Below are 24,763 nucleotides of genomic sequence, written 5' to 3' on the forward strand. Positions count from 1 at the left end.
TGGTTTATCTATTCTATTAGCTTCCTCGCCCACCCTCACCCCAAATCAGTTCCTAGTTTTATTACTTATCTTCAATTTTATTAATGTCTTTTGATTTTTAGGATTTCTAATCTGGTGTTAATTGGTAACTTTTAATTTGCTTTTTCATTTTTTAAAATTGCCCACCCAATTCACTGATCTGTTCTTTTGTCTATTTTGTTGATGTAAGTATTTATAGAGATATAAATCTTTCCCCCCAAGGTATTGCTTTGGCTGTATCCCATAAAAATCTGCTATGTTGCCTCACTTTAATGAAATTGTTGATTTAAACTATTTTTTTCCCTCATCTTTATTGTAGGGTAAGGGAGAAGGGTTATGTATATTTACTAGTAATGTGATATGAAAGCCAAAGGCATTATTAAAATTTCCAGTCAAGTTCAAATTATCAAAAAATTTTAAGGTAAAAATTTATTTATTAAAGAAATATACAAATAGAATTAAATATAATACAAAGAACTATTAATTCAAGCATTCTGTACAGTTTCTAAGTTACTATCATATTCCTAAAGCATTCACAAGCTATTCAGGTTATTACCATCTCTCAACAGGTTCTTACCATGATTTGAGAATCATTCAATTTCCTGATGCCTTAAGAATTCCTAAGATGCCCTTTCTCTCCCTCCCCCCTACACCCCAGTTTTTCAAAAATCCTGTTGAATGTTTTCTTTGTTTGCTTCTCCATGCTGTTGCTTGATTTGGAAGATTTCATTTTCTAGCTGTACAATAGTCCGTTCGATCTCATAATTTTTACTGACGAGGGAGACCCAGCTAGAAAATACAGGCAGGAGGGAAAAAACAACAGGATCAGGTTAAATGTTCTTTGTAGATCCTATGACACATCATAATATTAGAATAATAGATTAGAGATGGAAGGGATATTAGAGAGCACAGAATCCTGACCACGATCACTTCACTATTAAATAATGGAGGCAGGATTCAAACTCAGGACCTCCTGACACCCAGGGCTCTATCCTCTGACATCTAGTAGATAAAATATAAGAGGCAAGGAGTTCTTTTTTGGGAATATTCTGAAAAGGCAGAGCAGCTTTTTCAGGAGATAATATATAGATACAGTATTATCCCAAAGCAGATGAGCACTCAAAAGACTTTTTAAGTTCAATTATTTTACAATCTCCAAGCTTATATCAATAGCACAGTCAATGAAAACAGACACATATTGACAGCATCCTGAAATTGGCAAGGCTCCTCTTTTCATTGGGTTTCTATTGGCTCCTGGTTCCCTTCTCTATCGTCTTGAACCCTCGTAAAGCATCCAGAGGTAGAAAGAGGAGGAGGCAAGACAGAGGAGGCCAAAGACCTCAACAATGGCAAAGGATTCTTGAGATCAGCTGAGATCTCATTTAACAACCGATTCAAAAGCTGAACAAAATTGTGTAAGGGAGTTTGGAACAAAGATGAAATCTTGAAATACTTACGTCGACTCCATTTCTCGTAATTTAGATCCAGCGGTGAGTTGCATGTTCTTCCTCTGCCAGTTTAAATCCTGAATATGTTTTCTGTAAATAGATATGTAAATACTTGGTTTGCTTTTAGATACTAATTTTGCTATTCTATCTTTCTGTACAATAGCAGTCAATCAATTCAAGGACCTATGCCAATTTATCTCCAACGACCTTTTTTTTCCTTTCCCTGAGGCAATTGGGGTTAAGTGACTTGCCCAGGGTTACACAGATAAATGTCTGAGGTCAGATTTGAACTCAGATCCTCCTGACTTCAGGACTGGTACTCTACTCACTGCGTCACCTAATTATCCCCTATGCCAATTTATCTCGACAGTGGTTTTTCACACAACTCTATTTTTCTTTTCTTTCTTTCTTTTTTTTAAGGTTACTATCTTTATTCTTTTTTTAAATTAAAGCTTTTTATTTTCAAAACATATGCATGGATAATTTTCAACATTCACCCTTGCAAAATCTTATGTTCCAAATTTTTTCCCTTCCCTTCCTTTCCTCTACCCTCTCCCCTAGATGGCAAATAATCCAATACATGTTAAACATGTGCAATTCTTCTATACATATTTCCACAAATATCAAGCTGCATAAGAATAATCAGACCAAAAAGGGGGAAAATACTCATTTCACTTAGCATCAGTTCCTGTAAATGTCTCCAGAACTGTCTGACATCCTCCTGCTGATCGTTTCTTACAGAACAATAATATTTCTTAACATTCACATACCATAATTTACCCAACTTTTCTCCAATTGATGGGCATCCACTCAGTTTCCAGTTCCTTGCCAATACAGCAAGGGCTGCCACAAACAGTTCTGCACATACAGGTCCCTTTCCCTCCTTTATAATCTCTCTGAGATATAAGCCCAGTAGTAACACTGCTGAGTCAAAGGGTATGCACAGTTTGCTAGCCCTTTGGGTATAGTCCCTAATTGCTCTCCAGAATGGTTGGATCAGTTTACAACTTCACCAATAATGTATTAGTCACACAATTCTTTCAACAGTAAAACGGATATGTGATAGCAACAATTTGGCTGTTCCCTTCAGCAAGGCTCATCTATGCTGATTTTGTCCATCTCTTAGCCAAGTGTTCCTACAAGTTTACCAGACAGTTCACCTAGTGTATTACAAAGTGTCAACAAAACATTCAAGCTATCCACTTGTCAACCTTTGTCATCTGACCAACCCAACTTCCACTATTCTTTAAAGTTCCTCATTTTGCAGTTTCCCATGTTGTGCCTTGCTCATATCTTCCATATACCTTTTCCAATGCCTTTGATAGAATATTAATTTAAAATCCTTATTGACTGTTGCACTTTGTTTCAGAGCCATATAAAAACGCTATTTTAATATTGGTACTTTAAAAACAAACAAACAAACAAAAAAAAACACAAAAAAAAACTTGCCATTTCCTGAAAGCAATTCAACCTGTTTTCTTCAATTCTGAGCTTAACTCATTGTCCATCTGTCCTATTGTCCCATATATATGTAATGAGCTCTCTAGGTTGCACATCCACGTCATGTCATAATTTAGGCAATAGATATGCTTCATCAGTTTGATTTTTACTGTGTTGATGGTCAAGCCAACCTCTTTTGAATGGGTATAGATCTCTTCTAAGAGTTTTTTCTAAATGTGACTTGCACAATGTCATCCACAAAAAAGAAGAACTGAAGGATGTCACATGGAATTTCTCTTCAATCTGAATTTGCTTCTATTATATTGGCAATGTTCACAAACTGATATTTTGTTTTATACCTTGCCTCATGTTAATGCACCATGGGCTCCTTTATAGAATACGTTACTTTGTTGATTTTGTGGTGGCAAATATGTACTCCATTATGAAATGTCAGCTATAAATGCCTGACTCCAAAAGAATCACTCTAGCCACAGCACATAGGACAGAAAGAAATAGTAAAGACTATTAAAATAATCTTTTTATTGTAGTTGTTCAGTTGCTCTAACTCTTCATGGACTTTTTTCGGGATTTTATTGGCAAAGGTACAGGAATGATTTGCCATTCTTTCTCCAGTTCATTTTACAGATGAGGAAACTGAGGCAAACAGGGTTAATGACTTGCCCAGGGTCACACAGCTAGTACATGTCTGAGACTGGACTTCAACTCAGGAAAATGAGTATTTCTGACTCCAGGCCCAGCATTATAACCACTATAGTCTGAAATATTCTTTCAGTGCTATGGCTAAGAAAACCTCCTTTTATTAAGTTTTGTATTTGGCCAATTGAATTTTTAAAAGAGTTGTTTTGTTCATTGCATTTTTTTTTTCTATTTCACAAATTCTGTTTTTCAATGAATTTTTTTTCATATCTATTTTGTAAGGAGTTACATGCTTTTTCCATTTTTATCAAATCTACTTTATAGGGAGTTATATGGGTTTTTTTGTCCATTTCAATAAATCTATTTTGTAAGGTGTTTTCTTCAGATAAGTTTTGTTTTTCCTTTTTCATACTCTCTTGCAAAGATGTCATTTTTTTTTTAGATTTGCTAGACCTTCCCTATTTCCTTTTTATGTTATACATGTTAAAATATATGTTAATTCCAATATGTAAAAACATATACAATTCTCTTACTGCACAAGAAAAATCAGATCAAAAAGGAAAGAAAATGAGTAAGAAAACAAAATGCAAGCAAACAACAACAAAGAGTGAGAATGCTATGTTGTGATCCACACTCAATTCCCACAGTCCTCTCTCTGGGTATAGATGACTCTCTTCATCACAAGATCATTTGAAGTGGCCTGTATCATCTCATTGTTGAAGAGAGCCATGTCTATCTGAATTGATCATCATATAATCTTGTTGCCATGTACAATGATCTCCTGGTTCTGCTCATTTCACTCAGCATCAGTTCATGTAAGCCTCTTCAAGCCTTTCTGAAATCATCGGGCTGACCGTTTCTTACAGAGCAATAATAATCCCTAACATTCATATACCATAATTTACTCAGCCATTCTCCAACCAATGGGCATCCATTCAGTTTCCAGTTTTTTGACTCTACAAAGCTGCCACAAACATTCTTGTACATACAGGTCTCTTTCCCTCCTTTAAAATCTCTTTGGGATATAAGCCCAGTAGAAACACTGCTGGATCAAAGGGTGTGCACAGTTTGATAACCCTTTGGGCATAGTTCCATATTGCTCTCCAGAATGGCTAAATCTGTTCATAACTCCACCAAAAATGTATCAGTGTCCCCAGTTTTCCTACATCCCCTGCAACATTTGTCATTATCTTTTCCTGTCAAAAGATGTCATTTCCTTTCCCCATTTTTCTTCTCTCTTTTAAGATCCTTTTTGAATTTTTCCAAGAGAGCCTTGTGAAATGGGGACTAGATCATTACCACCTTTGGGGCTTCATCTAGAGCTGATTTGCCTATATTTACAGGAAACGCTAAGTTTGAGGTCTGTTCTCTCTCTATAAAAGCTGCCTATGGTCATAGTTCTTTTTGCTTTGTTGCTCATTTTTTAAAGGATTGAGTTCTGCTCTTAAGGTAAATGGGTGACAGATGCTATATTTGCCCTGGAGCATTTCTGCTGACCGACTTCTAGTGGTGGGTAATTGCTCTTCAGGGTATTAGCTTTTGAGTGTCTTGGAGCAAAGCTGCTAAATCATTGGCTTGCAACCAGGACAGAATAGCCCAAGAACCTCACAGAAGATTCCCTGCTGTGCGGCTACCTCAGCACTTATCTCCTGACCCTGTGCTCCCTGTGGGTCTGGGCTCAGCTGACTGTGCCCCTGCCCATCTGAAACAGGCTGTTCTGAAGTTCTTCCAAGTTACCTTCTTCTAAAAAATGTGTTATATTCCAAATATTTGTGGGTTCCGTCACTCCAAAACCAGTTTAAAGGCTTAATCTGAGGGGAAGCTTAGAGGAGGTCACAGACTGCCGTGTCAGCTCTACGCCATCTTGGTTCCAACCCCTTATTAACTGTTCAATAACCCTCGAATGTCTCATTTCATCCCAATGTTGCACTTGAACTCAAAGGATATCTCTAAAATTCAGTAAAATAAAAGAGCTAATTATGTGTAAGACCTAATGGAGCAGGGTGGGATTTCTGGCATGGCTATCATCCTGTAACATACTGGATTCTGGAATACTGAAGAAATGTGTTCTTCAATAAAAATGAAGTCAATGCAGGGAAAAATTACCTTAATTTCTGCAGTTCCTTCTGCGCTTGTTCAATCATATGAACTAGATTTCTCAAAGTGACGAAAAACAAAACAGAAATAAAAAGATTAGGACACAGTAAAGTCTATTACTACAGCAGTATATAAGTAAAATAGGCCAAGTAATCATGCTTTTACATTTTTATGCACATATCTAAAAGCAAGAGTTAATTACCACAGAGAATTTATTTTTCAGAAATTTGAAACTTTAATGAATGTATTACCATATGCTGTCACTACATATGTGGAACATGGTACACTATTTCCACACAGAATTAGCAATATGGTCAATGACAGTTTTCAAAACAGTAGCCAATAACACAGCAAAGAAATTGAATTGCAGAGTATAATTAAATTCTTACTGTTAGAGCATATTAAACAGAATCTGTCCAAAATGTAGGTATAAATATTATTTTTTAAAACATACCTAAATTATATAAATTCTGCAAAAATATGCAAAAACATAATGTCTCCCAAGAACAAAATCCAAATGAAGCAAATAAATCAGTACCCAACCAAAAGATAGGTGACTATATTTGAAACTTGGAATGGTCCCACCATAGCACATTTCTTTGAAAGATAACGCTTGGAAGTACTACTTCTCACTTTTCTCAAAGCAACAGGATATCAATAATCTGGTTAAAAAGATATCATGCCCTATCAAAAGTTATTTTGCAATAAGATAATACCTTACCTACATGTAACCCAAGTAATAGCAGAACTAAAATTTAAGATCCTGAAACTATCATACTGTATTCCAGTTCTTATATTGGCACATCACCTCTTAGCATTCCTATGAAGTTCAATTAGGAATAGAGCAAAAAGAAATGCAAATTCTAGAATAACATTCAAAATAATACTGTTCTTTGTCAAAAAAGGGGTTTTTTTTGATTGAATCAAGCAAAAAAAAAAAAATCAGTAAATTGTAGAGCTTGAAGTTACCCTTTGGTCAGTGGTCTTGCCCTCAGTACATGATTAGCCCTTAAAAAAAAAAAGTTACCCAGCTTCTGTCACAAAAACTCCAAAGATGTATAAAGAAATGCTACTCCACCATCTGGGGGAGGGAGGTGGGGGGGAACAGAGGGGAAAAGTTGGAATAGAAGGCTCTCCAAGGGTCAATGTTGAAAAATTACCCATGCATATAATATCTTGTAATAAAAAGCTATAATAATAATTTAAAAAAGAAAAGAAATGCTGCTCCATGGCAATTTATCTGCACAGGTGTAATTATTAAGACATACAGTATAATTCATGTATTATTAGACTTGGCATGGCAGGGACTTTCAGAGTCTTGTCCAACCTCTCATTTTATGGTCCATATTTACCAAGTGACTTTCCCAAGATCACACAACTATCCAGTGTCAGAGTGGGGCCTCAAACCCAGTAAATAAAACGCTCTTCTCACTGGATCCCACAATACTTCTATCGAGTCAAAAATGTACATCCCTGGAATTTGCACAGACTGGCCTTCCTTTTGCCTTTTGGTAGCCAAGCAGAAGATAATTATATGTTCCTTACAAGTCTTCTTTTCTCTACTCTAAACAACCAGTTTCTTCAATTAATTCACCTACTAAGTTTTCTGACTCTCCACAATGTAACCACAAACAATGTGTTTGTACCACATTCTCTAACTTGTCAATTCCTCTTAAAATTTAGTGTACAGAATTAGAATATTCAGATAAAGTCTGACTAGTAAAGAATATATGGTAAGTTTATTATTTTCAAACATGACACTTTGGCTCTAAACCATTCCATCAAATCTTCTGTACTAGTCAATAAGCATCATGTCTCTTCTAGAATATGACTGGACCTGCACACACACAAAATTAATTGCTAGAATAAATCTACTGAGATAGAGGCAATTACTCTGAAAAAATAATGTGTTTTTCCATTCCTAGAATACATTATTTTGATATTTAAAGTTGTTTAATGTATGATTGCCTTGCATGTACGAATTAAGCACATTACTTAATTTTTACTGTCTCAATTTTCACTGATGGCTTAACATCTGGAAAAATCTCATCTAAATTTAAGCTATCTTGACCTCTTCCACCTTGTCATAACTTCACTGAAAAGAAAAAGATCATTTGACAAGTATGCTTTCATTTAATTATACCTTCTTATCAAAACACTCCTTTATAATTTATTTCCACATTAAATCCTCCTCTTCCTTTTCAACTTGAACTAGAAAGGCAATATATTATATTGAAAATACACTGGAGCAACTGTTGGAAGATCAGGATTTTAATCCCAACTTTTCTATAAAATATCTATAACACCTGTAGCACTTAAATTTTTTTTTTTCATATTCTCTTATAAAACCAAGGTTGGAAAAATGATCTCCAAGATCATTTTCAAATGAACTTATTCAAAGTGTATATTGTGCCTTGAAATGTTGGCAAATGATGGTATGGAAGCCGTCATTATTTACAAGGTATATTTCATAAGCACATGATGAAACACATCTTCCACTTAGAGCTACCTATCTTTATGCGGTAACTTAATCACTTATGACCATCTTTAAAACCAAGGATCCAAATAAACTGAATATAGAACCAAATCTTTGATTTGGAAGTGTTAAACCAAGATTTTCACAAATAATGATGCATATTCAAAATCTCATTGTTCTATCTAAAAAATAATTTTAGGAAAAAAAAGATTTTTACTGATAATAAAAAACATCAATTAAAAGTGAATGTTAAAGAGTGTTAATTTCAAATTGATCTTCTTTTAAAATTTCTATTTAACAAGAAGACTCAATTTGGAATAGCTACACAAGTATCTATCTGAGGGTCACCTAAGAAACTATCAGCCTACATCTATGAGTAAGCATCTTTCCATGTCCTTTGAGCATTGCCTTAGTTGCATGGCCAAAAATCTTCTGGTGTTACTTGAGAAGCATGCTAGCTGCACTTCTGAAGTTTTGTCAACTCCTAATAAATGCTTTTTGCATTTTTGCATGCTCTTGCTAAATTTAAATCCTATGATTCTTCCCTTGGCTTCCTTGATACTGGCTTCTCTCGGCTGTCCTTTTACCTAACTATTCCTTCTCAGTCTCCTTTAATGAATCATCTTTCACCTGCTAACCCTTAATCATGCTGTTCTCCTTGAGGCCTTCCTGGACTGCCTTCTCCATCTATACTGTCCCTTGGTGATCTATTTATACCCATAGGTTCAATTACTATTTGTACACAGATGACACCCAACTCAATATTTCCTGTCTTAATTTCTATCCTTAACTCTAGTCCCACGTTACCAATTGCATGGACAACTTCAATTGGACAAATTCAACACATCCTCAATAGAACCTATTACTTTCTCCCCAAACTAACACAATCTTTCACTCAGTCTCCCAATCCCACTTACCCTCACTTCTTCCCCTCCCAATCAGCCTTCATGTCCAGTTGTCAAATCTTGTCAATTTCAATCCCCCATCTATAAAATCCATCCCCTCCCATCTTTGGACACATAAGGATACGAATCTAATTCCAAGCCTCAGTACTCCTTGCCTTACCTGTTATTAACTAATTAGTATTCTTGTTTCCAGTCTCTTCCTCTCATAGGCCACAGATCCTTAAGTTGCCAAATCAAGCCCAAGCACAATACAAGGTAGGAAGCTTAACAAACACTTATTGAATTTAAGTGACCTGATTCTGAAACTTACCCATTTACCTGGCTTTAGAGCAATTAATTAGGCCAGTTTCCAAAAAAAGACAGACCATCAACAAACCTTTCTACCTTGAACAGGATAAACCAAATCTCGTGCTCTCTCTGCTGCCAAAATATTTCAAGGAATTAGGAACACTTATATGCCAAGATGAGGCATGAAGATTAGGATTTTAGTGAAGGACTTAATTCCAAACATGACTGAGTTATAATCCCAAAAATATATGGGTCTATTAGTCTAAACCTCCTTAGAATTCCTGAAACCACTGACTGTTGAAGGAAGCAAGGAAAAGGCAGAGTGGAACAACTAACAGACACTACCTCTCATGGCAGTATAAAAGGAAGGCTCATAAGGAAGAAAACAATGGGCTGGAAGAATGGGGTCTGATGGGTCACCTAGGGGACTGCTTCACTGTAAAACAGGTCTCCAAGGGAATACATCAGTGATTAAAGAAGACAACTTCATCCTTCTATATAAAATGTTTTGTTTGTTTGTTTGTTTGTTTTTAGCAAAGTGCTCACCTAGTACTTAATTTTAGTCTGAATTCTTTTCTATAAAAGTTTGATTTTAAAAATATCCAGCCGGCTGGAGTTGTTCTTACTTACTCATTATATACTTTCCAGGCATTGCAACCGTGTTGTGACATCAACTCAAGGTTTTCAATGCGAACTGCCTGATGCTCCAGTTGGGCCATGGAATTGTTTACACATTCCTGCCATGCAGTGATATCATTCTTCTGCCCAGAGGAGGGAGCTGGAAGTTCATATCTAAAATTACAGGGGAGGAAAAGGATATTTAACCTAACAGTGACAAGAAGAGAGTATTAAAGTTGGAATCCTCTTCTGATATTAGTTTTATGATTCTGAGCAGGTTACTTAAGCTCTCTGCGCCTCAGTTATCTGTAAAAGAAGTATAGTAAAAGACAATGACTGTCAAAGGGATCAAATAAGAATGTATAGTGTTTTGTAAATCTTTAAAAATACTATTAAAACATGAGCCATTATGTCTTTAATAGTATTTTATTTTTTCAAATACATGTAAAAATAGTTTTCAACATTCATTTCTGTAAAACTTTGTGTTCTAAATTTTTCCTCCCTCCCAGTCTCCAAGACAGTAAGAAATCTGATATAGGTTAAATATAGGCTATCTTTTAAAACACATTTCCATATCTGTCAGATTGTATAAGAAATCAAAAGGGGAGGAAAAATCATGAGAAAAAGATAAATAAAAAGGTGAAAAAACTATGCTTCAAACCACATTCAGTCTCCATAGTTCCCTAACATGAGCCATTATGTAAACACTAAAGAAAGATAAAAAGACGGAGAACAAGATGTCAATTACCAAAAATATTTTCTAGTTCTAGACAATAATTTTCTGCGTATGTATTATATTTAGAATTTTTTATTTTCTATTTCTTTTCAGTGTTGATGCTTTTTAAAAGGCACCAGCATATAACTATGCACAAAGTTTCATTCAATTACTTTTACCAAATACAGCTGAATCCTTGTTTAACCAAAGAATTTTTACCAAAAACCTTAATCAGAGGCTTTAAATTCATGTGCAATTGGGGAGGGACTTAGAACCAAGATTGGATCATATTTCAGTTTTAAAAAAATAAAACATCTAAACATTAACTATTACAACCTTGCTTATTTAGAGAAAATGCATCATTAGGAGATGTACAGATACCAAAAGCAAACTCATAATTTCAGCCTTTCCTCCTTCCCAGACCAAATAGGATTTGTCTCTTTCCCAGAAAATGGGAGCTCAGAAGGAAAGGAAATAATGGACAGAAACACTCCCTACAACCTTCCCATCCTGGAACTAAAGTGTCCATGTCAAGCAAGTAACTCCTACATCCAACCCACCAATTAAAGATGAGTTAGAAATATTTAAAACATGTGCTTACATTCATCTTCGTTAGTGAAGCTTCTCCCTCTCCTCAATTACACAGAAGTTAAATGGTACTTTTTCGCAAATCATTTTGAATTAGATAATGTTACTGCCTAAGCTCTAAATATGAAAATAAGAACTTTGATGGGAGTAAAGAGGAAACTTTATAGTACATAGCACTTCTTAAGGAAGATAGGCCTGGATGGGATTCTGAGGTAAACAACATAAGGGCAGAAAGGCAGGTGGGAGTACATCAAAGACAAACTTCGTCTACTCATCAATTTTAGCTGGGGTCCTAGTGACTATTACCACACTATGAATCACACTATTGCATAAAGAATGGAATATGAAGAAAAGTATGCACAAGTTAGAACAATGAGTATGCTATAAAAAACATACATACATGTAAAACAATTATAATTAAAACCCACATTTCTGGAGACCTCTAGATATTTCTCCAGAAAAAACTTGAAAATACATATTATTTTAACACAAACTGATCCAGAAAAAGAACTTACCGTTTCATGCTAAGCAATTCAATCGGTTGTCGGGCAGCCAGTCTTTCAAATTCATTTCTCATAATGTCAGTCTACAAATTGAGAAAATTATTTTTAGAGGACAATTACAGATTAGATTCAACAACTAAACCAACTCTATATAAACAATAACAAAAAATTGAACAGTTTATAACAAGTAAACCTTATCCATCCTTTTCTCTCATCCTAATCTATTCCCTCCAGAAACAGAACAGAGAATAGAGTAGTAACTCCAAGTCTAAATTCAGGTGATACATAAACTACTGAGGATGGAGCAATACTAACACTTCTGTATAATACCATTGCTCACTCTGAGAAAAGACATATCTTGCCGTATGTGAAAGAATAAGGAATAAATCTAGATATTAAATTTTATTGTATGCCTCCTCCAGCTTGCTGTGTCTTCCTTTCTATTACTGAATAATGCTCTCAAGTTCTGCCTTTTGGGCTGAGAAGTCGAGTAAAAGCAATAGGTAGTTTCTCTTTAAACCTAAAGGAATTGCTCTGGTATAACTGCTCTAATAATCAGTCATATTTAGCCTAATAAACACTCTTTTTTGATGCTCTTAAAAAAAAAAAAATCCAGATTATTCATTTCTTTCAAAATTGTCAAATTTGTAATAAAAAGGACATATATTTTCAAAGCAATTAAAGGTACCCAGGATTCTTGAAAAATCTAGTGTCATCAGTCTCCAGATTTATACCCTCAGATGAGTCTTTTTTTATCCTCCAGACATCTTACACACATGTCCAAAACTGAACTCATTACCTTTCAACCAAAACCCTCCTCTCTTCCCTATACCACAATCACCCAGGCTCCCGGGCTGGCATTATACCTTAGTCTTATACCATTCCGTGTCCAGGCCAGCGAAAACCTGTCCTTTTTATTTTCACCATTTCTCTCCTATATACTCCCTTCTCTCCTCTCACACTATCACCATGTTATAGGTCCTTATCTATTGTCTATACTACTGCAACAGCCTTCTGATTGGTTTTTATGACCCACCCCCAAAAAATCTCTATTCTTACCTAAGTGATCTTCCTAAAGCACAGATCTGACCATGTCATTTTCTCACTTAATAGACTGCAGTAGTTCCCTATTTCCACCAGGATCAAACACAAATCTCTATTTGGGTTTTAAAGCTTTTTATAACCTTTCTTCTACTTTAATCTCTTCTACTCAATCCGCAATTCAGTGACACTAGTCTCTGTGCTGTTCTTCACATAAATTCTCTCCTAATTCTAGACATTTTCACTGGCCACACAGGCCTGAAATATTCTTCCTCTTTATCTCCCCTTCCTGGCTTCCTTCAAGTCTCAGCTAAAATCCTATCTTCTGCAAGAAATTGTGTACATACACAAAAACTTATTTAGAGAGATGATGCTGGAGGAGTCTGGGTCATAAAACCGACACACCACCTTCCCTGAGTTCCCATCAAATACATTAATCATCTGAGCCTCATGAGCAGTAAAATCCACAAAATTAGTCTTGTTAGTGATGCGCCATGAGTAAGTCATAACAAGGGATCCATATTGCCTTGATGGACATGAGTTGCTTAGAAGGGGTGATGGGAAGTACTTTCCTTCTCAAGATTCTCTTCAAACTACCTGCACATTTTGTATGTACATAGCCATTTTCATGTTGTCTCCTCTATTCAAATATGTATTCCTTGGAAGCAGGGATTACCTTTCCTTTTCTTCATATTACCCACACAGTATAGTGTCTGATACATAGGAAACACTGAATAAATGAGTGCTGACTTCCTATTGACTCTTTCCTACCAACAAAAAACTCTTTCTTGAATTAAGTATAGTCAAGCAAAACAAATCAATACATAGGTCATGTCTGAAAACTTATGATTAACTCCATTTCTCTAGTATAACAATTTTCTGCTAAAGGGCATCATTTAGAGGCTTGTGTTATGATCAATCATACATTAAGCAGAGTTCTGAAGTCTTTCAATGCCATTTTCCATTACTATGTTAACTGTTTCCCTGGCATTACCTACTTCCTTCTATATAGATCATGCAAACTTTTCCACGTTTCTTCAAATTCTTCATATTCATCATTTTTTACAGCACAATAATATTGTATTGCATTTACATTCCATAATGTGCTTAGCCACTTCTTAACTAATAGAACTGTTTCCACTTCTTTGTTGGCATGTAAAGTGCTATTATAAATATTTTTGTTAATGAAATTTCCCCTTGTCTTTGAGGTCTAACTGCATATTTTCTCAACACTGTCAGTAAGAAAAAAAAATTCAATACAACATTCACTTACAGTGACATTTCACTTTATAAGAGCAAACAAAAAAAACTATATAAATCCATTCCCTTTATCTATAGGAAAGTTCACTGGGCCCTCATTTACGGCTGTTGGAAGCAGGAACACTAATAACAGCAAGAAGTAAAAACAAGACAGGAAACAGGAATTAGGAAAAGCAGATATAAAAAAATACAACCAGCATTGCACTATGGTAATTTCATGTCTAGACTCTTTAATAGCTTCTTGATCATTCAATAGAATGATTTTCATAGTCATAAGTCATTAAGAAAAAGTTCAGATGTGGTCACCAACTGTTTATAAAGTTAGGAAAAACTATGGTATTTAAAGATTTCCATTAAAACAAAAAAGCTAGCACAAAAACAGCAAAATTCAGTTATAGATATGCCTTTTCACTATACTAAAAGCTGCTCTCTCCATTTAGCAATGATCCCATAACATCCAAATTCAAGAGATTTTTCTCAATCCTAATCATTTAGTCATTATTTCCCTAGTTCCTAGAATAATTCCCCGAATATAGTAATATTTAATAAATGTTACTAAAAACATTGTTAAAGTGGCATTACGGAAGGAAAGTAAAATTTGTTCACAACTTTGAGTGGGGAGGGGGGAACTCTTATCATCAAGATCGTTAAGGAAAATGGCCAATTATGATTATATACATAAAATGCCAGATGTTAAATGCAGAAATGAAAGCCATAACAATCACATGAAAAAAAATTGCTCTAAAACACTAATTTGAGAAATGTAAATTAAACATCTCGAGACTCATCAAGTTGACAAAATGTTAACTTGTCGCTGGAGGAGCTAAGACAACAATCATACTAATGCACTGCTGGGTCATTATTCTAATGGGTCAACCATTCTTGAAAGTACTGATCCAGTGGGAAAACTGGGACACTGATGCATTGTTGGTGGAATTGTGAATACATCCATCCATTCTGGAGAGTAGTTTGGAACTATGCTCAAAAAGTTATCAAACTGTGCATACCCTTTGATCCAGTAGTGTTACTACTGGGATTATATCCCCAAGAGATTATAAAGAAGGGAAAGGGACCTGTATGTGCACGAATGTTTGTGGCAGCCCTTTTTGTAGTGGCCAGAAACTGGAAACTGAATGGATGCCCATCAGTTGGAGAATGGCTGAATAAATTGTGGTATATGAATATTATGGAATATTACTGTTCTGTAATAAACAACCAGCAGGATGATTTCAGAAAGGCCTGGAGAGACTTACAGGAACTGATGCTGAGTGAAATGAGCAGGACCAGGAGATCATCATATACTTCAACAACAATACTATATGATGATCAATTCTGATGGACGTGGCCATCCTCAGCAACGAGATCAACCAAATCATTTCCAATAGATTAGTAATAAATTGAACCAGCTACACCCAGCGAAAGAACTCTGGGAGATGACTATGAACCACTACATAGAATTCCCAATCCCTCTATTTTTGTCCGCCTGCAGTTTTGATTTCCTTCATTATGAGCTAATTGTACACGAAAAATTACCAGTGCATATATATCTTGTAAATAAAAAACTATTAAAAAAAAAAGTACTGATCCAGCATTACCATTACTGATCAGGATCAAATATGAGACCAAGCAACACATACATACAAAATACTGATAACAGCACTTTCTGTTGTACCAAGAATTAGAAATAAAGGATGAGTCCACTAACAAGGAACGGCTGAACAAATTCTAGTATTTGTATATAGTGTAAAAATGGCAAAAGGGACAGTTTTGGAGAATCTTGATGTGACCTATATAAACTCATGCAGACTAAACTAAGCAGAAACAGGGGACAATTTACTCAGTGATCACAATAACATAAAATAAAACAACTCTCAAATACTGTAGAACCTTGATTAGTGTAATGACTAATTACAACCCAAGTCTTCCCCATCCTTTGACAGAAAGTGGGATTAGAGATGTGGATGTGGAATGAAATCCATTTTCAGGTACCACCAATGTGTTCATTTGTTTTGCCTAAGTTATTCCTTACAAAACAGGACAATAGTTTCTATTTCGGTAATTGCTGATAAATGTTTCTGAAGTTCTGAACTTTGTGCAATCAACCCTAAATGCCACATTCAGATTTATTTTAGCTGAAAACCACAAATTACAACAATAACCAGCTAGAGGAAACCAGGATTCTATCCCGTACTCGCAAACATTTTTCTAGATCGGAAGACAAAACAGACCCTCACCTCAAAGGCTGAGTAATCCGGGGCCGGTAGGTAGCTCAGGTAGTTCTTGGTAGGCCGGTACCTACGCGTTTCTTCCTCTACCAAGGCAGCAGCCTAAGAAAAATGGGGAGAATCTCAGGGGAGTTTCCATAGGGAATGGAAAGAGTTAAGAGAGAAAGAGAGGTAGAGAAAAGAGAAAAAAAAAAAAGGGGAGGGGGGCAACTGCTTCTACAGAAATCATTTCAAAATAATTCTGCAGGAGAAAGCCCGCTAGAGCAAATCATCAGCTTTTAAAGCGATTTTCTAACCATGTTATTTGCCTCCGCACAGGTTGATGGCTTTCTCTTAGCTTGTTTGGACTTCAAAACCCTGCACAAGTTAGCCCCAGCCTGCCCTTTCCTCCTGGCCCACTGTGCTCCTTTGCTTCCTAGGATCCCTTTCTCCCCCTCAGCCCCGGCACCACCTTCCACATCCCACTGGTGCGACGTGAATGCGAGCGTCTGTTCATCACTCCAGATTCTAGCGCCCTTTTGAGCAAACAAAAAGTGGGGAAAGCCTTGCCTGCCTTTTTCCTCTACAGAACGTAAGGTCTCACTAGCCTGGGACCTCCAGCAAGCCGGAGCGCGAAAGATTCTAGTGAGCCGGTCCGGGCCACCAGCCCGACAGGTGCCACACGCAGGACTGGAACCCGTCTGAGGCAGTGCTTTAAGAACGGTCTGAGAGCCCAGCCCGGCCCGGCAGGGGTCCGTGTGCAGGAACCGGGCAGCACCATTCGGGACGGGCGCAGCAAGGCCAAGTTCCGGGAAGGGCCTTCATACCCGCAAAGGAGAACGGACTCCGTCCCTCGTCTGCGCCAGAGACGCACCGAAAGGCAGAAACGCGGCCCACTCGCAGCCCTGCGCGTCCGTCAGGGCACAGCACGCACCGACACTGCTGAGAGTAAAGGAGGCTGCGCGCGGGGACGGGATAAATGGGAGGGGGGATCTGCGAGGCCAGGGCAGCCAGAGAAGCCGCGGAGGCGGAGCTGGCGCTTCCCACGGCCGGGAAGAGAGGCCCGTGGCCTCGGAGGCAGCAGCAAGGAGGGGTTCTGGGGCCGGGCGCGCGCAGCTTTCAGGGAGACCTCGCAAATGGGGGACAAGTCAAGGGGGCAGGTGCGGGGCTGGAGACGGGGCGGGGCCGGCGGGAGCCTGCACAAAGAAGAGGAAATAAGGGCAGGAAGCTGAGAAAGGTCTGCAGCCGCCCGTACTCACAGCCTCCCGCACGCCGGGCGCTTCGTAACCCTGATCGAAGTAAGGCAGGGCGTCCACCACCGCCTCCCCGGCGACCAGACCGGTGCCCGCCATCCTGCGGCCTCAGCCTCACGCGCACCACCCTCCCAGGCCGAGCCGTTAGCGTGGCGTCCGCACGCCGAGGAGTCCCCGGTCGTGCGCGTGCGCAGCTCTCCCGCGCGTGCTCAGAGGGCAACCGCTAAATCTCTAGGGTTGGCCTTTTGTTAGGAAGTTTCCCCGTTTTTTCCGCCCGACTATCCCACGCTCATGTGAGGGAAAATATGGATTTTTAAAAATGTGTTTGATTCAATATCTCCCCCCGAAAACAAGTCGAAGACGCAAAAAGATAAGTTCCGGCCCTTCCGCAACGCGTGACGTAGCTGTGCGTCTACGTGAGGCGCTAGGACGCTAGCACTTCCCGGCATGCTCTGCGGGAAGCGGGAATCCTGAGGGGTCGGAGATCAAAGCTGCCTCAGCCGGCTCTTTTCTTTCATCCTTCCCACCCTCTTCTTTCCCCCTTTTCCCCACCGCCTGATAAAATGACTTGCTGCGGCTGCAGGCTTGCAGGGTTCGCGAGGATCCCCGTTAGATTCGGGTCTGGGGAAAAAACGACCCGACCCGAAGTATAATCCATCATCGCTTCCTCGGGGCCAGCTGTGGGGCTCCCGGCCGTTAAAACCTCTGTGTACCTAGCCTGTCTAGAGTAGATGAAGCTCCCAAGGGCGCCACGAGCCCAAGTTGTGGGATTTGTCCAAAGAGTTAATAGGATAGGAAACATTCCTATCACCGCGGAGGAGGACTCGTGCTGCGGCCGGAACCAGTGTTAGGCGGGCCAGCCCCTCGGGTCATGGGGCGGGGGTGAGGCCAGGGGCGGGACTCCCCTCCCCAGATATAATCTAGCCTTCATTCCCGATTCCTTCCGCCCCTCAATCCCTTCCTCATCCACCGAGAAGCCAACAGTATCTATCACCCACGGGAAGCCGTGCGAAACATTTCCAAATTATTAACCAAGTTGCAACGAGAAAGGAAAAGTAAATGACGTCTGCTTCTGCCTGCGCTCGGAACCCATCAGTAGTTCGGGGGAGGGGGGGGGAGGGGCAGAGAGCATTTTTCTTCTTGAGGCCTTTGCAGTCGAGAGACTTCTCTCACGGAGGTCATGTTGAAGGAGGAAAAAAATGACGCTGGTACAGCTTTCACTGAATCCTGAACCCGCCTGCTGCCGACTGAGCAGAACCCGAGGCATCTGAGCGGCGCAGCTCAGAGTCAAGGGCCGAGGCGGGCCTTCCCCAAGCCGTTCCTCCGCCGCGTGCGGGGCCCTGCTCTGGGCGCTGGGGGAGAAGAGGAGCCGCGCTGGGTGTGGTGGGAACAATGCTGAGCGTCAAACCAGCGGTCGCGGCTTCTAGTTTTGTGTGTCGGAACTCCTAATTTGTAAAAGGAAGAACTTCGGCTGTACAAACTCGTGGGTTTTTTCCTACTCCAAACTTAAAAAGTCAGGCTACAGACATTCAATGGCACAAGTGGGGTTTTTTGTTTTTTTTGGAATGATGTAAAACTTCCCAACAGCAGATGACTTTAATTCCATTCGAAGAAAAAAAATTCTGACTTTTAAAATGTTTTTATTCTTTGAAATATAAAATCTGTAAACTTTTTACAAATCTTGAGCAATTCTGCTGTCACAGACGTACCCATGATCCATAGTACTTTACAAAAATAAAATAACAAATAGCCCAAGGAATCATCCTAAATTTAGAGGGCATAAAGGGACCCCATCCCCGAGGCAAGGGGTCTCCTCACAGAGGGACCAACAGGACCCAGCCTGCTATGTTTAACTTAGTTTATTTCTTCCCCCCCCATCCTCACACCCATTATTTTATTAATACTCCCCATCAGAGATTCCTTTGGGAAAAGACAGGAGGGTGAAGTTCTAAAAAGGAAAAACTAGACAAAGTTTTAATCCAACAGGGATCCTGTTGGAATAAGATGCTTACTATACATTTTAAAATAGGCATAGGGCTATCTTTCCTCTCTAGGCCCAGAATATAGGAATTATATTACACAGCATCAGCCATTGAATGGTGTGTGCTTTGGATTTATACAGGTATAAATACCTGGTTGGGCTGTGAAGGCAAATTCTAGTTTGCCAGAAAAACAAAACCAACAAGCTTTTATTGCTTGTGAGAATGGCAATTACATTTATTCTAACAGACTGTAGGATTTTGTTGTGTGTTTGTGCCAGTTAACTACATCCCCATTGGATGGAGATTCCAAAATCTGAAAATTAAACAGTGCTACTTAAATGCCACTGATCAGATCCTCTTTCCAAAGACTAGCACTGCTTTGGGTGCCAAGGGTCTGGGTAGGTAAGTGGTATGACCCTAAAGTGAGGTTACATTACCAGAGGTTCAGCTCTTCCATTGCAGAAAATGCAAGGTTTAGGGAGATGCCCCAATTTTATGTCATTTCATTAACTCTGATTACAGAGTTCCTTGTCCTGAAGGATACAAAGTGGCACTGGTTTATTTTGATAGGAAACAGCTCTGTTAACCAGAGTCACAGGATTTAATATCCCATATGTCTGGAAGAATGGACTGCAAGATGCTTATCCTATAAGGAAAAGGTATTGAAGAGCAGGACTTACCCACCTGAGTGGGATCCCACAAAAAAACCAACAAACACCACAAAGATATTTAGCTTGGGTCAATCATCCCAACATTTTAAAGCTGCCATAGAACTTGGTTAAGGACATTTTCCCACCATTCCCAAATACCCTAAAATTCAGCATGAGGCTCATGCTCACCTGTGTTCATTTTAATTGAACATTAATAAGACTTTAAGAAAAATAAATTCTCTATAGTCCAAGCACCAGAGAATGAGCCTAGATATTAAGAAGCAGAAATGTTTTCTTTCCAAAGAAATTGGATATAAAGTGGAGGCAGCATTGATTTCAGATCGCCCTCAACAATTCTGCAGTGATTCCTAAAACCAGCATCTGGGTAAAATCTTCAGACTGACTGATTTCCTTGAACCTTTTAAGCTTTTCCAAGGATTCTGCAGTCAACACATCCTGGCACCTGGACCTGGACGACATTTCCTGTTCCATTTCAGGTATGAAAATTCAGGTTTTTATTTCTTCTGCAGAAATTTCATTTTATTTCCTAAAAGAAGTAAACATAGCATACTTATAAGTCACTCATTTCTATCTACTATAAATTATAAAACTAATGTTTTATTCACTGTTTCTCAGTTGTGCCAAATTACTCTTCCCAGACATAAACTTGTCGGTAAGTCAATTGATCTGTATTACTTTAACACAAATTCTAACATTTGCCCAGTTAAAGTAAAGAACCAAAAGTTTAGACCTGAAAGAGCCTTGTAAATTCAAGACTTAATCTAAGTCACTGAAACTATCAAAATACTTATTTTTTTTTTTTTTTTTGGTAAAAAATTATAATTTTTTTCTTTTATAATTTTATGCATTTTGAAAAGGGGTCCATAGGTTTCACCAAATTCCAAAGGTGTCCATGAGAAAAAAGGTTAACAACCCCTCATTTAGAAGGAAGCTAGGAAGAGAATGAGCATTTATATACTCTCTATGTGACAAGTACTGTGCTAAGCATTTTTTAACAAGGATCTCTCTTTAGATTTTCTATTCTGTTCCTTTGGTCTTTAAAGAAAACCAAAGCTCAAAGAATTTAAGCGACTTAAAAATATGTTTAACTAATACAGAGTAGAGTTAGGAGCATATATTCCAAAGGCAAATAAAAATTAATGGTGGGGGGGAGGGACTGGATATGTGTATTTGTTACTTTGGTTTATCAGCTCCAAGTATACTTTCCCACAGATGAAAATAATTTAAAAACTGACTATAAGCAACTAGAAATCTAAAAATGATACTGTTTAAAGTTGGACTAAGCTAGCTTTCCTCTAGAAGAGGGGAGCTTACAGGCCATATAAGGCTGGCAAAATCCTTTGGTCTGGCCCTGCCAAGGCAACTACGAGTGACAACACTCTCCAGCCGCTTGAATTCCTTGGGCTGATCATTTCGAATGACCCTCCAATGATGTTACAAATAACCAAATGGCCCTTAGCAGGAAAAAAACCGTTCCCACCCCAACTCTAGAAGCAAGAATTCCTATTTTGTTCTAAGTCCCTTGTATACTCAGATGTTAATGCTTTGGTTTGTAAGGTAAGCTGTCTGCAGTAAGTGGCTCCAGAAAATGGCTTTGGGAAGAGATTGATCGCTCCGAGCCCGAGAGGGACAATTCACAACTACTTAGATGTTTTTTTCCTCCCTACCTGTGGACTTGGGAACTAGGGACTTGTTTCAACAGGATGATTGTCATCAGCATGGCTTTTTCAGGTTATTGGCAGTTAGATATTTTATGCATGTCGATATTTTAAGGTATCTTTGGACTGTGACATGAAAGTGTTCTTAGACATACTTCATACAAACATAATAACTCACCAAGACTTCGAAGAATCTTGTTCACCCCACTGGGTTCAGACTCTGGAATAGCTTCCAAGTACTGAATGGCCCGGACTTCAAACAGTCCTATAAGGGAGATTCATACTGTTGAAACTATCTTACATCCAAACACTAAACTAATGCAAGAAAACTTGATTATTTCTTTGGGATAAGCTAGGTAATTAAAAATCAGGCCCCCCCCAGAGCCAAACAAACCTCATATCTTACAACTTCAATTTGGGGCTAATGCAAGAATTAGCCACAGTCTTCTCTACTATTCTGGTTTGACTATGTTCACATCTGTAGAAGAGTTATGAAAAAACATGGACCAAAAAAATCACACAAGATGGAAAGGGTACTTGGTGGAAGGAATACCTTTACTGTAATATTTTTTAAAATAGTGATTTCATCAGTGCAGATCTTCCTTTCACCAACACAGATCTCAGTTGCTTCACATTTAAGGAGTTGTGGTCTTAAGGAGTTGTGACAAAAAAAAAATTAACCTGGTAACTAATATTGGAGAGGGAACGAGCCATGGGGACAGCTAGGTGGCATGGCATGGTAGATAAGAATGCTGGGCCTGGAGTCAGTAAGACTTTTTCTAAGTTTTAATCAACCTCAGACACTTACTGGCTGTTTGAGCCTGGACAAGTCACTTAACCCTGTTTGCCTCAGTTCCCACATCTCCATAATGAACTGAAGAAAATGGTAAACCTGTCCAGTATCTTTACCAAGAAAACCCCGAATGGGATCCCAAGAGTAGGGCAGATAAGAATAAGGACAACCACGAGCCTCTCTAAACTGATTGAACCTCACAGCAGATTTACTGTGCTTCACCAGGCCTGTATTCAAAACCTTTTAAGTATGCCACAATAAGACATAGGAATAAGACTTTCGTGGAGGAAGTGAGGGATCCATATTAATAAAATTGTGGATTTTTCCAAGTATTTTCCAAGCTTATCAAGTAATTCAAATAGGAAGGGACTTTGCTTATAAAGACTGACCTTTGACCCCACTCTTTCGAAGCTCCCTGTCCTGGATGAAACCAGCAAACATTTGTGTCTCCATGAACAGATCCAGGAAGTGACGCACACTCCGGGAGGTATGAGACTTGCGGAATGGCTCCCTCTGGAATACACGCTCTCCACGTTCGGTCACAGTCATGTTCAGAGAATAATGTCCCACCAGCTCCACAAAGAATCTGACAAAAGCTTCAGATACCAGGGTGTTGAGTGTCACATCTACTGCAAGAGAAAAAACGAAGGTTTGGGCTTTTGTGTATGCGTGGGCTACTTGGATATAAGTCCTGCCTAGAAGTAGTTATTAGAAGAGGAATTAGAGCAAGCTGTATAAATTCTGATTTCCATGTGCCAGATATAGAAGAGACAACCTGAACAAGTAGCCCCTGCTTTATCTTCCAACAATTTTGAATTGTTGACTTTCAACCTACCACCCCTGAAACTGCTCTCTCAGAAGCTATCAATGACTGCCAGCTAAATCCAGGCATTTTTAGTAGTGCTCATCTATGCTTCATGACACTGTCGATCATCCTCATTGCCTTCTCTCCTGGTTTTCTTCCTACCACTCTTATTTTCTTTTTCTTTTTGGCCACTATCTATAGTTGTTTCTAAGGAAAACATTTTATGAACCATTTGAAAGTCCTAAGTAAGCATGAATTAACTATTATATTAATTCTGTAACTACCTCTCATACAATGTCCAAACTACTTAATTTGGCTCTGAAAAGCTTATCACCTTGCCCTAAATGATCTGTCCTACTTTTTCCATTTTTCTCAAAGGGTTAAATGTCAAGAGGTCAAAATAATTGTCATGGATACTGTGGTTTTAACTATCATCCACTATGGTAAAAAAAAAATTTTTTTAAATTATACACTAGATTATAAACCCCCTGAGGGCTGAAACTAGATAAGTCTTAATAATCTTTATATATTCCATAGTGGCTTTGCATCTAGTACAGTTCCATGGCCTCCCGCAATTTCTCCATTCACTTTTGGGATTCTACTTTGGAGCTGATCTGTGGATGTCAAGTGAAAACTCACCTAATCTCATCAGATGTATTTGGCCTTAAGACTGTTTATCATTCCATCCAACAACTGACCTGAACACTGTATCTTACACTACCTCTTTCATCTTTTACTCAGTCAGTCAATAAACAAGCATTTATTAAATGCCTGCTATGTGTCAGGCACTAAGCTAACTGCCGGAGATACAAAGAAAAGCGAAAATACAAAAGCTGTTCTCAAGGAATTCACAGAGAATACAGGCAAGAATACTCTATGCACAAAATACAACCCCCACACACTCACATATATGAGTATAAATGAGAAACTGGAGAAAATTTCAGAGTGAAGACTCTATAGAGGGTACAGGAAAGGCTTCTTGTAAAAGATGGGATTTTAGCCGGCATTTGAGAAGCCAGTTGATGGAGTTGAAAAAGGAAAGTTTTTTTGGGCATGTGGAACAACCAGTGAAAATACCTAGAGTTCTACACACCTGTCAGATTGGCTAAGATGACAGGAAAAAATAATGATGATTGTTGGAGGGGATGTGGGAAAACTGGGACATTGATTCATTGTTGGTGGAGTTGTGAACGAATCCAAACATTTTGGAGAGTAGTTTGGAACTATGCTCAAAAAGTTATCAAACTGTGCATACCCTTTGATCCAGCAGTGTTACTACTGGGATTATATTCCAAAGAGATTATAAAGAAGGGAAAGGGACCTGTATGTGCACGAATGTTTGT

At 38.5% G+C, this 24,763-nt stretch overlaps 2 protein-coding genes across 4 annotated transcripts in view; both read right to left on the bottom strand.

The window, feature by feature from the left end:
- Positions 1-432: 432 nt before the first annotated feature.
- BCAS2 (BCAS2 pre-mRNA processing factor) lies at positions 433-17,700 on the bottom strand. 2 transcript variants are annotated; one of them, XM_003769813.4, is made up of 7 exons: positions 17,518-17,700; positions 16,289-16,381; positions 11,766-11,836; positions 9,960-10,121; positions 5,670-5,720; positions 1,476-1,556; positions 433-807 (listed from the first exon to the last, which is right to left on the bottom strand). In XM_003769813.4, exons 1-7 carry the CDS (start codon positions 17,608-17,610, stop codon positions 681-683), a joined length of 678 nt encoding a protein of 225 aa, XP_003769861.1. In that variant the 5' UTR covers positions 17,611-17,700; the 3' UTR covers positions 433-680. The 2 variants fall into 2 exon arrangements, with proteins under 2 accessions (XP_003769861.1, XP_023359255.1); XM_023503487.2 differs by lacking the exon at positions 5,670-5,720.
- Positions 17,701-20,601: 2,901 nt separating this feature from the next.
- Positions 20,602-24,763, bottom strand: part of DENND2C (DENN domain containing 2C) — a 90,829-nt gene continuing 86,667 nt past the window's right edge. The window contains exons 17-19 of one of the 2 annotated variants that reach the window (XM_031967342.1): positions 23,005-23,241; positions 22,001-22,087; positions 20,602-20,690 (exon numbers count right to left, since the gene is read on the bottom strand). In XM_031967342.1, coding sequence (XP_031823202.1) covers positions 20,659-20,690; positions 22,001-22,087; positions 23,005-23,241 — 356 coding nt within the window. In that variant the 3' untranslated portion in view covers positions 20,602-20,658. Of the gene's footprint in view, positions 20,691-22,000; positions 22,088-23,004; positions 23,245-24,763 lie in introns of both variants that reach the window. The other variant, XM_031967341.1, reaches the window with a different exon arrangement.

Source organism: Sarcophilus harrisii, chromosome 4 (genome assembly GCF_902635505.1).
Source record: "Sarcophilus harrisii chromosome 4, mSarHar1.11, whole genome shotgun sequence".
NCBI lineage: Eukaryota > Metazoa > Chordata > Mammalia > Dasyuromorphia > Dasyuridae > Sarcophilus > Sarcophilus harrisii.

What these genes read in the sequence shown, in the direction of transcription:
- BCAS2 (XM_003769813.4), bottom strand. Translation starts at nt 17,610, where the DNA reads ATGGCGGGCACCGGTCTGGTCGCCGGGGAGGCGGTGGTGGACGCCCTG. An exon ending in CGGATTACTCAGCCTTTGAG is followed by an intron (nt 11,837 to 16,288) that starts GTGAGGGTCTGT and finishes CTCAATTTGTAG; the next exon opens with ACTGACATTATGAGAAATGA. An exon ending in TTACGAGAAATGGAGTCGAC is followed by an intron (nt 808 to 1,475) that starts GTAAGTATTTCA and finishes TGTATTTTCTAG; the next exon opens with CTGGGTCTCCCTCGTCAGTA.